The sequence below is a fragment of the Urocitellus parryii genome, chromosome 12, assembly GCF_045843805.1.
Source record: "Urocitellus parryii isolate mUroPar1 chromosome 12, mUroPar1.hap1, whole genome shotgun sequence".
Taxonomy (NCBI): Eukaryota; Metazoa; Chordata; class Mammalia; order Rodentia; family Sciuridae; genus Urocitellus; species Urocitellus parryii.
The window spans coordinates 12,620,183-12,632,153 of NC_135542.1; the positions used below are offsets into that span (position 1 = coordinate 12,620,183).

At 40.6% G+C, this 11,971-nt stretch overlaps 1 protein-coding gene across 1 annotated transcript; it reads left to right on the forward strand.

The window, feature by feature from the left end:
- The first annotated feature begins 30 nt into the window (after window positions 1–30).
- On the forward strand, window positions 31–10,842 carry LOC144249811 (mitoregulin-like). Its single transcript, XM_077792012.1, has 6 exons — window positions 31–341; window positions 421–674; window positions 3,777–3,850; window positions 7,600–7,660; window positions 8,682–8,806; window positions 10,758–10,842. The coding sequence occupies exon 1, from the start codon at window positions 31–33 to the stop codon at window positions 199–201; it is 171 nt and encodes a 56-aa protein (XP_077648138.1). The 3' UTR covers window positions 202–341; window positions 421–674; window positions 3,777–3,850; window positions 7,600–7,660; window positions 8,682–8,806; window positions 10,758–10,842.
- The last annotated feature ends 1,129 nt before the right edge of the window (window positions 10,843–11,971 follow it).

The window sequence follows — 11,971 nt, forward strand, 5'->3', positions numbered from 1 at the left end:
GTAGGCCGCGCTGCACGCCGGGAGACCGCGATGGCGGAAGTGTCTGAGAGGACGCTGCAGGTGTCGGTGCTGGTGGCTTTCGCCTCCGGAGTGCTCGTCGGCTGCCAGGCGAACCGGCTAAGGAGGCGCTACCTGGACTGGAGGAAGCGGAGGCTGCAGGACAAGCTGGCGACGACGCAGAAGAAGCTGGACCTGGCCTGAGTGGCCGCCTCGCGATGCACGCGCGCGCCCGGCTTCCTCGCCCTCCCGCCCGCGGAGGCGTGGCAGAGGAGATGCTGCTGCGCGGGCCGCGGGATCCGCTGCAGGCGGTGCGGCGCCGCAGTCAGGAGCTGAAGCAGCAGGTACGGTGGGGCCGGGCGCACCCCGGGGTGGGCGAGGGGGCGCGGGGCGCAAGCAACTGCTCTGCGGGCTCTTCGCCAGGTGTCCGCTGTGAACGTGCGGCGATGCTTGACCCTCGCGCAGCGCCGTAGGCCCCGCTGCACGCCGGGAGGCCGCGATGGCGGACGTGTGGAGAGCACGCTGCAGGTGTCGGTGCTGGTGGCTTTCGCCTCCGTAGTGCTCCTCGGCTGGCAGGCGAACCGGCTAAGGAGGCGCTACCTGGACTGGAGGAAGCGGAGGCTGCAGGACAAGCTGGCTACCACGCAGAAGAAGCTGGACCTGGCCTGAAGCAGCAGGTACGGTGGGGCCGCGCGCACCCCGGGGTAGGCGAGGGGGCGCGGGGCGCCGCGGCGCTTTCCTCCCAGCGACCCCACTCCCTGGGAGCCGGCGTCCGACCCAAACGCTCCGCACCTGCGACCTCCCCGCGCCAAACCCCGCTCCAGCCCGCGTTGCGCCGGGCCGGGCCAGCCACGGAACTCCCGACCGTGCACGACCGACCGCGTCCCCCGCCCTGACGGCCCCCAGCCGCCGGGTCTGCAGCCCAGGGCTGCGCTGGAGCTGCCCTACCCGCGCCCGCCCCGCGCTCTCCGGGGTCCCTGTCCCTGGAGCCACCGCTCTTGGGGCCCAAGCCTCAGGAAGAGTCCTACTGTGTCAGGACTGCAGGACCTGGAGGGCGAGCAGGGACGTTAACTAGAGGACACACAAGTGATGTCAGCATGAAAATTAGCTTAAAAGACAAACCAGTGGCAAAGGAGATGAACCCTCCCAAAGACTGTGAAAATGGCCACTCTCAGTCTTGGGGAGGTGTGGCCGGCCTGGCACCTAGACTGGCTGCTCCAGGGTGTCAGGTTCAGCTTTCTGGAAAGCACTGTGACAAGGTATAGCCCATGTGCATGCACCCAGGCTGGGTAGTGGAGTTCCAGAAACCTGCCCTATGTAATAATGAAACGTTGGGACAGAGATTGAAAGATAGTAAAAATACTGGTCTCATTGTTGCTTAATAGAAAAAATGATACACTTTAATGAGAAGTAATAGGGCAGTGAATAACTTTTGATGGGATATAATAATACTATCACTAAACTTTTGTTAAATCTTAATGTGTTAGGGAAAATATTTGTGATCAAATGACAAGTTAACAAAAACAAAACGGAATAAAAGGTATCTTAATGACGTTTTTCTATATATAGTACATGAAAAAGATATAAAAGAAAACATGCTGAAATGGTATCTCTGTAGTGGAATGCTGGGAGTAGTGTTTTTTCTCATTTTTAAGTACACAGAACGCCTATGCCTTTTTTTTTTTTTTTTCCCCCAGTACTGAGATTGAACCCAGATGTGCCCTATCACTGAGCCACATCCCAGCTCTTTTATTATTCATTTGTTTTTGTGGTACTGGGTTTAAGTCTGGGGCCTTGTGCATGCTAGGAATGTAAGTGCTCCACCACTGAGCCACATCACTAGCCCTTTTTATTTTTTATTGTGACACAGAGTCTGGCTAAATTGTTGAGGCTGGCCTTGAACTTGTGATCCTCCTGCCTTAGCCTCCATAGTAGCTTGGATTATAGGTGTGTGCCATTTCATCCCAGGTCTATTACCTTGCGAGAAAAAAAAAAAGTAAATAGCAATTAATAGGTTCATTTTTTTTAGATTCTTTATCAGTTTGCTAATTTTATTTTGTAAAAAGGATCTATTGCCAAGATTTTTACTCTAAATAAAATTATTTTATATCAGTTAAAAATAAGCCAGGCACCGTGATGCAGGCCTGTAATCCCAGCAGCTCTGGAGGCTGAGGCAGGAGGATGGTGAATTCAAAGCCAGCCTCAGCAAAAATGAGGTGCTGTACAACTCAGTGAGACTGTCTCTAAATGAAATACAAAATAGGGCTGTGGTCATGTGCCCCTGAGTTCAATCCATGGTACCTAAAAAGAATTTTAAAAAATAAATTTTAAAATGTACCAAAGAATTTGGCACATAAATATTTAAGTGACTTTGTATTGGAATCACAGTGGTACAGCAAAAGCAAAATTGTCTCCTGGTAGAAATGAAAAATATAACTTGATGGAGTATTGACTTACTTACCGGTAACTTACTGTGGTTCTGCACTTAATTTTAAATTTAGTGGGACATTAAGAGAACCAGGAAATTTTTCAAAAGTAAAGTATAAAAGCAGTTAGTAAAGCAAAAATAAAAGATGATTACAAAATTATTCAACTTGGGGACAAATTGATTCAGGAACCACTTGATACCTTGAATATCTGGAAAGGACGTTTTAATAGTATTAGCTCATTCTTTCTTGTATCCACAAAAGAAACCTGAAAAGAAAGTGGACGGGGCTGGGGATGTGGCTCAAGCGCTAATGTGCTCACCTGGCATGCGCTGGGGGCATTGGGTTCAATCCTCAGCACCACATAAAAATAAAGATGTGTGTCCACCGAAAACTAAAAAATAAATATTAAATTTTTTTTTTTCTCTCTTAAAAAAAAAAGAAAGTGGAATAAATTTCCAGCATGGTATCCATGGGACAAGGAATCAGCTTCCTATTTGGGTCACTGAGTGTATGAATTTTGTAAATGACTCAGGTGGATGCCAAATAATAAGGACAGAGAAGAAGCTAGTGGAATTTACTTTTTTATCTACTTTATCTTTTCCACATAATCTGCAGAAAAGAAACCAAGGAAAGGTGTGCCTTTTTGGAGGGGTACATTGACAAAGATGCAAGTAGTCTTTAGTAACACAGGAAGTCAGGACAAAGTCATGTAACATTCGATGCAATGAATACTATTTGGTAATACGGAATAAACTTATGATACAACAGTGTGGAAGCATAACATTACATGGTTCATGTAGACAAGAGTTCATACTGTACAAGTTCATTTATATAAAAGTTCAAGAGCAGGCAAAATTTAGGGTGGAAGAAAATCAAGACAAGTTTGTCTCAGGAGGAATGGGATGGAATTTACTAGAAAGGACAGTGGAGTTCTTCTATGAGGTTTCAGTTATAAACACACATGTTTGTCAAAATGCAGCAGATATACCTTTTAGGTTTGTGCATGTCTTTGTATGTCTTACATCAAATATTCAGCTCTCTTAGTGGTACCTATAGCACATTATTTAGGGGGCAGTGTATTGGTGACTGCGGTTGACTTCAAAATGCTTAAAAATAAAGTGGGTTGATGGATAGAAAGACCAAATAAGTAGGGTAAAATGTGAACAGTAGAATCGAGGTAGTGGCATATAGGTATTTGCTCTAAAATTCTTTCGACTTTATTGTATGCCTAAAAGTGTTTATTTCATAAGGGGAGAAAAGTAAATTTTTATTTCCTAAGACAATAGACATAACTGAAATGTAAGAATCATAACTTAATATGATGTTTTAAACTGTCTCCGTTTTCCATAGGTTGATAGTCTGCTTTCTGAGAGCCGATTGAAAGAAGCTCTAGAATCTTATAAAAGTCGAGATATTTACCAAAGGTAAAGTATGCTCAATTATTGGGTTTTCTTGGGACTAAGCTTGTATCTCAATGAGTTGGATTTAAGGCACAGAAGTTGTTTGAGACTTTCTTGCCCTCTTTCCCTTCCTTTCTTGCTTTTTCTTATTATTTATCTATGTTTCACCAGAAAGACAAAATAATAATGGTAGATAATATTGAGGTAACAGTGAATAAGATTTTCTAAAATGTACTTTTAAATATTTCCTATCATTATCTATATCTACCTGGTCTTAATTTGAAATGATAAGATCAAATAAAGAATAGTAAATATTAAAAAGAAGCACCCTTCATTTATTTTATACCCTGTATGTGCCGGGCATTATAGTCTGTACTCCACAAACTTTTTCTTAAATTTTTTCAATAATACCATAAGGTACTTATTAACATAAATAAGAAAATCAAGGCTCACAGCAGTTAGTTAATGCATCTAGCATTACTTGGCTTTAAGACACTAAAGTTGGGAGCCTATGAAAATGTTTTAAGGTGGCTAAGAAACGCAGAATTCCTTGAAGCAAGGGAGGGCACTTGACGAGAATCTCAGAGGTGCAGGGTTTAGTCCATTACAACCAAATGGAAGGATTGCAGGGTGATGTCATGAAGGTCTAGAAGGAACCAGCTACACCTAGTGGTTGTGGGCTTGTTGCTATTGTGCAGCAACTAAAATCTGCTCAGAATGCACTGTGGTGGCTCACGCAGAATTACCCTAGCCCAGAAATGATCAGAAATCTTGCTAGAAGCAATTTGTCTTTGCTTGGGATAATGACCTTTAATTTTCTTGAAAAGATACTGTGTTCTCTATATGAGTAAGTAGTTTCTGGTTTTAATCCCTGGGAAATTTTAACATTAAATAGACATAATGAACTAAACTGAACTAGACTGCTAACACTTTTGCATTAAGTTCAGAACATCATTAAGTAAATCTGCATATTTGGGGCCATTTGAAGAGTTTATAGCATTCAGAAGAACATGAGAAGGGGCACCAGGAGATAAATAGTAAATACTTAAGTAATAAGACCATGGGGAAGAAAAGAAAAGAGCATGAGATTCATTCTATTCATTTAAATTATTTATTAGAAGTATTTGGAAAAGTTTTAATTTAGCCAGGAATTCAAAGTGCCTAAAGGCAAAGTAAAATATAAATAATTTTTAAAATGTCAAATGGAATTTAATTTACCATTATTGGCAGGATTGATTGTTTAAGGAATTATTTCAAATTAAGTTAATTAATAATAGTGAAGAAAATAATAAAGGTAATTGTGCTTGCTTTGCTAGATTTAAAAACAAAATAATATATACAGACTATATTTGAAGCCTTGGGGAAAGCTAAGTTTTGAATTTTCTTTTAAAAAATATTAAGCATTGGGGCTGGGGATGTGGTTCAAGCGGTAGCGTGCTCGCCTGGCATGCGCTGTGCGCTGGGTTCGATCCTCAGCACCACATAAAAATAAAATAAAGATGTTGTGTCCACCGAAAACTAAAAAATAAATATTAAAAATTCATATTCTCTCTCTCTCTCAAAATAAAAAATATTAAGTGTTTATGGGGAGAAGAGATTGAACCCAGGCCCCTTTGCCACATGGTTACATCCCTCGTCCTTTTTATTTTTTTCTTCTGAGACAAGGTCTTGTTAAGTTGCCCTGGCTGGCCTCAGACTTTCAATCCTCCTCCTCAGCCTCTAGAGTTGCTGGGATTGTAGATGTGTGACACCCCGCCTGGCAATAATAAGTATTTTTAAGCCATAGTTAGCTTGGGAATAAAATGATCCCTTCACCGTCCCTTAAAAATTCACACTGATGTTTGCAAGTCTGAAAATGTCATTTTGCCCTTATGTTTGATTAATAGTTAGCTGGTTATAGAATTTAAAATAATTGCTACTAAAACTTTTGAAGGCATTATTCAGTTTTCTTTGCATGCAGTGATGCTGGTAAGTCCAATTATCGTTCCTTAATAATTAAGCCTGTTGACTTTTCAGCCTTGGTGTTTTGAAATTTTAGCACAATATATTTTGGCATTGTTTTTATCTGTTTAGCACCAAGTGGATAGTTTCATTTTGAAAACTCATATATTTCTCATGAGCTCTGGGAAATTTTATTTTACTAAAGATCACTTCTTTACTTCCATTTATCTATTTTTTCTGAAACATCTTTGAGTCGGGTATTGAGTATCTTGGATAGATTATCTAGGTTTCTAAACCTCTCATGAATACTTTTGTTGCTTGTCTTTTTCTTACGCCTGGGAGATTCTCTTGACTTTTTTTTTTCCTCCTAAATGGAATTGTAATTGAGGATTGGGTAACAAATACTGACAGTATTTTGTATAGCAGCCACAATTAAGTCCATCAGACATTCCAAATAAAACATTAACAAAAATTTTTATAACTTCTATGAATGTTTTATTTTACTGATCATGTTGTTCATTTACTAGTGTTTTTTCTTGTTTTGAATCTTTTTTTTTTAGAGTATCATATTTCTGCTTTCAGATTTTCTCCTTCCATGCTTAGGTTTGTTTTAAGTTTTCTTCTGTTCTTTGAATTGTCTTGCTTCCTTGGTGCTCGGATTCCTATTTATTTATTTATTAATTTTACATTTTATCCTTATGTTGCTGGTTTTCTTTATTTAGTCTGGTGGCCCTTTGCTATTCATTTTTATTTGAGAATGTGAGCCTGGGTTGGTTATTCTAGAGCCCTTTCTCGGGTTCTTCCACTGTGGCATATCTTGGTGTCTTTCTTGTTAGCACCATATGCTGAATGCAAATCAAGTTCTTTGCAGGTGGACAGGGCTCATCATGGGGTCAGGAACCAGCCTTTAGTCTGAGGAGCCTTCAGTGCAGGAATAGGTGTGCTGGAAAGTTCTTCAGTAATTATGATTCTCCCCAAATCATTTATTATTATTATTATTATTATTATTATTATATTTTAAGAAGAATTTTCTGGTTCAGTGGGAAAACAGAAGGTGAGATAAGAGAAGAGAGCTAACAGGCTCAGGATTTCTGTTAATAAACTTTAAAAAGTTACTACATTTATTACAAAAGAGCCTTAACTAAATGTAAACTTAATGAGAATCTTTGCTCTTTCCCCTAGTAATACAAAGACCCCTGATGGCTTTAAGATTGATTTCCCTAAACGTGCACCCATGTGCATCCTAGACAGACCTTCAATGCCCAAAGCATTGAACCTGTCCCGAGAGCCTGTTCAAAAGGGGTGTGTAGTGGCAGTGGCAGTGGCAGGAAGAGGCAGCCACTGCCACTGCCACTAGTCCGAGTGCCCACTCGGAGTCCAAGTGCCCACCTGCCCTGCCTGCTGCCCTCCCAGGGACCCACTGTGGTTCTTTTTAGAACCTTATTTTCTCTGCCTGGTGTCAGGCTTGTTGGGAGACTTACACAGCTGTGGTGGGGGTCAGTTGTGTCTCATGTCCAGTTCCTTGGCCTTGGGAACTGTAGAGCTGGGGAGGCATCTTAGAACCCAGAGCCCCTCCTCATTTTAGACTCAGGAGACTGAGGCCCCAGGTCCCTGACATTTCTGAGCCTGGTTTTCCTGCCCAGGGCCTTGGAGCGCCCCTTGGATCATCTAAAGCAATGGGTACAAAGGTTTTTACATGTGGATTTTTAAACATTATTCTTAACAGTAGCCAATGGCCTTGCCTGCTTAGTGATTGAATGATTTTTTTTAAATAGCTTTCTAATTGTGACAACAGAAAAATCATTATATTTTCTTTCTTTTTTAAAATTTAGATGTATCCAGTTAAAACAGGCAATAGATGAGAATAAAAATGTTCTTCAAAAGCTAAGAAAAGTAAGTATTATGTGAATCATATTAGAAAACAAACTTTTTCTATAAATATTTTCACTAAGAGGAATGAATTGGAGTCGGTAAGTTTCTGGGTTTGCATTAGAAATAAAGCCCAACCCAGAGGTGCTGAGTGGGGGCATGGTCTCCCAGGTGTGCTTCAGAGCAGAAGAGAACCTCCAGCCCTGCTGAGCTCTTCAGCATTAAGGACCCAGAAACCCAGACACTGCCTTTCAAATGTGTGCATTGTATAACTTAGATGAGGGGCAGTTTAGAGCCATTTTGATTTTAATCCCACTGTGGGTAAAGTCTAGCCCCGGGTGAGTGGAAGGAAGTCTGGTCTCGGTGGTGGCTCTCACAGCAATGACTGCCAGATTGGAGGAGCAAGCTGTACCCTTGGCCATCCCTTCAGGACCTTTTTTTTTTTTTTTTTTTTTTGTATGGGCCTGAGTTTCATCTACGTGTCTAGGGCTAGAGGCTCATGGAGCAAGTGGAAGTCACCTGAAAGTGTCCCCTGCCTGTGTCTGAATCCTTGTTACTGCATCTGAGAGTCTCTTCTGCATTTCTGCAGTGACACAGAACTTTTCAACGCAGGAGGCAGGCTCGCCCCGAGTTTGAAAACCTAGTTAACCCATTTCACAGATGGGAAAACAGCCTTCAAAGGTGAAGAAACAATGTCTCTGTCAGTAAGCGGCAGAACCTGGGACCAGCCCTCTCCTTTCTGACTCTGGAGCCAGTATCCTGTCAGACCCTGTCCCTTACTTGACTCTAGAGTGTCTGCAGTGCTCAGCAAGAAACAAAACGAAAACAAAACCATGTGGTTTTGTGTTTTCATTTGGCTTGCATTCCAACTCAATTACTTAACTACATTTCTTTTAACTCTGATGTATTTCCCTAAGGTAAGTATAATCTCACACTAGTCTTTATTTTGTCCTACAGCACTTACTGTGGTTTTTATTGTTATTTTTTTAAAATGAATGTAATTAGGAAACTAAAATTCATTTTTCAATGAAATATTCTCTCCTAGGCAGATGAGTCTGCACCTGTCGGGAACTATAATCAGAGAAAGGAGGAGGAGCAGAATTTTCTGGACAAGCTCACTCAACAGCTGTAGGCGCTTGCTGTGACCACAAGCAGAGAACATAGAACTGAGTATGCCATCTTCTTGCCTTCATTCCTTTCTTTCAGATATTATGTTGCTATCATTTTTACATTTGATTCTGAAGTAAATATATGCTATAACAGCATAGATATGAAGAAATGACCACAATGGTCTGAATAATGAGCAGTTTTATTGTACATGATAGGACATGTAAAATCCCAAGAGAGATGTAAGGATGTGCACGTCCTAGTCTTTGCCCTCAGATTACTCAAGATGTAGCTGGGAAAGCAAAACAGAGGTGCGAGAAGCTACGTAAACAAGTGTTAAATAACTAGGATGATGCCCTGAGTGTCAGTGTTGATGGGTAAGGAAAATGACTTGCAGTGTCTACTGACAGGGTCTCCTTTCTTATAAATGTTTTTTAAAAATTTGAAGTAGACACATAATTGTTTTTCTGCTGGAGAGAACGTTAATAATCTCTCTTACAAATTACAAAAGACTTTAAACAAACCCAATTTGTAAGGAGCAACAAAATATCAATTATTTAGACCCTTCAAATGCTGTTCCCCAGCTTTTTACACTGTGGGAAAAATGCTAAGAATATTGACTCGAAGATTCTAGAATTTTCACTGAATTCTAGCATTAAGAATGTCAGAATAGCTGATATTTTACTTAACTTTTCCACCACAAACAATTATAAAATCTGTGCAAATAAATAATATACATTCTTTTGAAGTGAACATATAACATTAGCCAAAATGAGCCATATAGGACCAGAGAGCAATTTTCAATAAATTTCAAAGAATTGAAATTGTATATATTTTTTGATCTCTTAGAATTATATTAAAGCTCAGTGACAGAAAAATAACTAGATATCATTAAAAGTCTGCAAATTAAGTTACATACTTTATCTGTGTGACCCATTAATTCAAGAAAGTGTTGCACTGGAAATTGGAAAATATTTCAAATGATAAAAATGTATGACTCTGGGGCTGGGTTGTGGCTCAGCTATAGAGTGCTTGCCTAGCACGTGTGAGACGCTGGGTTTGAGCCTCAGCACCACATAATACCTTTATTTATTATGTGCAACTACAACTAAAAAAATATTTTAAAAAGTATGTATGACTCATGGGTTGCAGCCAAAGTAGTGCTTAGAAAGGAATTCATAGCTTCAATGAATAATTTTAAAAGATACCAAATATCAATTATTGAAGCTGTTAACGTAAGAAGCCAGAAAAAGAACAAGGTAAGCCCAAGGGAAAGGAAAAAATACAATGGGAACAGAAAAGAGTGACATCAACAGATAAACAGTAGGTGCAATCAGCAAAGCCAAACATTGACTTTTCTGTAAATATTAATCAAATTGATAAATTCTTAGCAACACTGATTAAGAGGAAAGAAATACAATAGTGATGAAGATAAATGGCTCTAGGTATATCCAGATACTCCAGGTATACATTCAAGAGCTCTACCACTGAGCCACCGCCTCAGCCCGCATCCTAACTGGCTCTGATGGGAAGCTCACTGCAGGCAGACATTGTTCTAAACACTTTACGGATTGTCACTCACCTGATCCTCATGACAGCCTTAGGAGTCAGGTTCTGTTGTTATCTCAGCTTTATTTATGAGAAAGGGAGAGCTTACAAGAAGGTCACCCACGGAAGAGAGAGAGCCAGAATCAAAACCCCCACTTGTGTTTCAAGCACTGTGTGAGAGCACTCAAGCAGTGTGTCCTGAATGGGGGACCCAGGCCGTGGGTGGGGTGCTCTTGTAGCACAGGCCTCGCTCATATCAACCGGCTCCTTGTCCACCCTCAGTCCTTCAGGTCACGTGTGCTCAGCACGGTTTTGGGAACCATTAGTTGTACTTTCCTTTCATTGCTTTTTTTTTTGGCCAGTTCCAAAAATGGAACAGTTCTTCAAGGTACAGAGGTTCTGCTCCAACTGGGTTTGTACTCGAATGTTTTTTCAAGAGATCTCCTCATACAAATGCTTTTTGTAGAACTGATGTGCTTACTGACAAAGAGGAAGATGAGGATTCTTCTGAGGAAGATGAAGAAGATGAAGATGATGACAAAATGGAAGAAAGTGGTGGAGAGGAAGAAGAATCAGAAGAGGAAGAGGAACAAGAAAATGAATCTCCTAAACAAACAAGTAGAAAATACATTGCTCTTGGAGATTTTAGTGCTCAGCAAGTTGGGGACCTTACATTTAAGGTAAGTAGAGAAGACGGGGACCTAGTGTAAGGAGAATGTTTCTAAAGGCTCAGTCTGTTTAAATAAGGAATTATGATTTACAAGCAGTATTTATGTGAGAGTCTATTATTAAAGTTACCTGTTCTAAAGATGTGGCTTTAGTGTTGATAAATCTTAACAAGGGGTAAAATTTTATAATTAGTTTCTGAATGTCATATGTACCAAGTTATTCAGGTGGGTTAGGCAGTGTTCTAGCTGAGGTAGGGGGAGCACTATCACACTTCTTCCTGTTGGCTTAGACTTGAAGGGGTGCATGTGCATTCTAGGCCTGTGCATAGATAAGTGGCAGGTGGGATAGAAAAATGAAGTTGTGGGGTCTTGTTTGTTTATGCAGAGCAGGGATCAGACCTGGCCTAGCCGGGCAGGTGATCTACCCCTGAGCTACAGCCTCAGCCATGCAGGTGTGGTTTGTAAAGGATTTGAAACAATTTTCTGCTAGTGAAATGATTCAAAGAAATTTTTATTGAATATATAAATCTTGATCTTTTGTTTAACTTCAAAGTGTGACACTCATTAATAGTAAAATATGCAAGAATATTGTACAACTAATATATTTATTGTTTTTTGTTTGGTTTGGTACCAGGGATTGAACTTGGGAGTGCTTTACCACAGCTATGTCCCCACCCCTTTTTTATTTTTACTTTGAGACAGGGCCCCTTGCTAGGTTGCTTAGAACCTCGCCAAGTTGCTGAGGCTGGCCCCAAACTTGCAGTCCTCCTGCCTCAGACTCCCAAGTCACTGAAATTACAGGCATGTGCTACTGCACTCAGCTAATACATTTTAATTCATAGGTTTTTTTTTTTTTTTAACTTTTCCTGGAAAAATGCCACCAATACTAAATAATAATGTACATTCTAAGAAAGTCTTTGCTTTTACATGTCTTCAGTAGTGGAAATTACTGTTTTTCAAGGATGGATTATTCGTACATGAACTAGTATTGTTTTCAATGGACAATTATTGT

Bases quoted from the DNA above. Each gene is read 5' to 3' on its own strand.
- LOC144249811 (XM_077792012.1), top strand. From the start codon at position 31: ATGGCGGAAGTGTCTGAGAGGACGCTGCAGGTGTCGGTGCTGGTGGCT.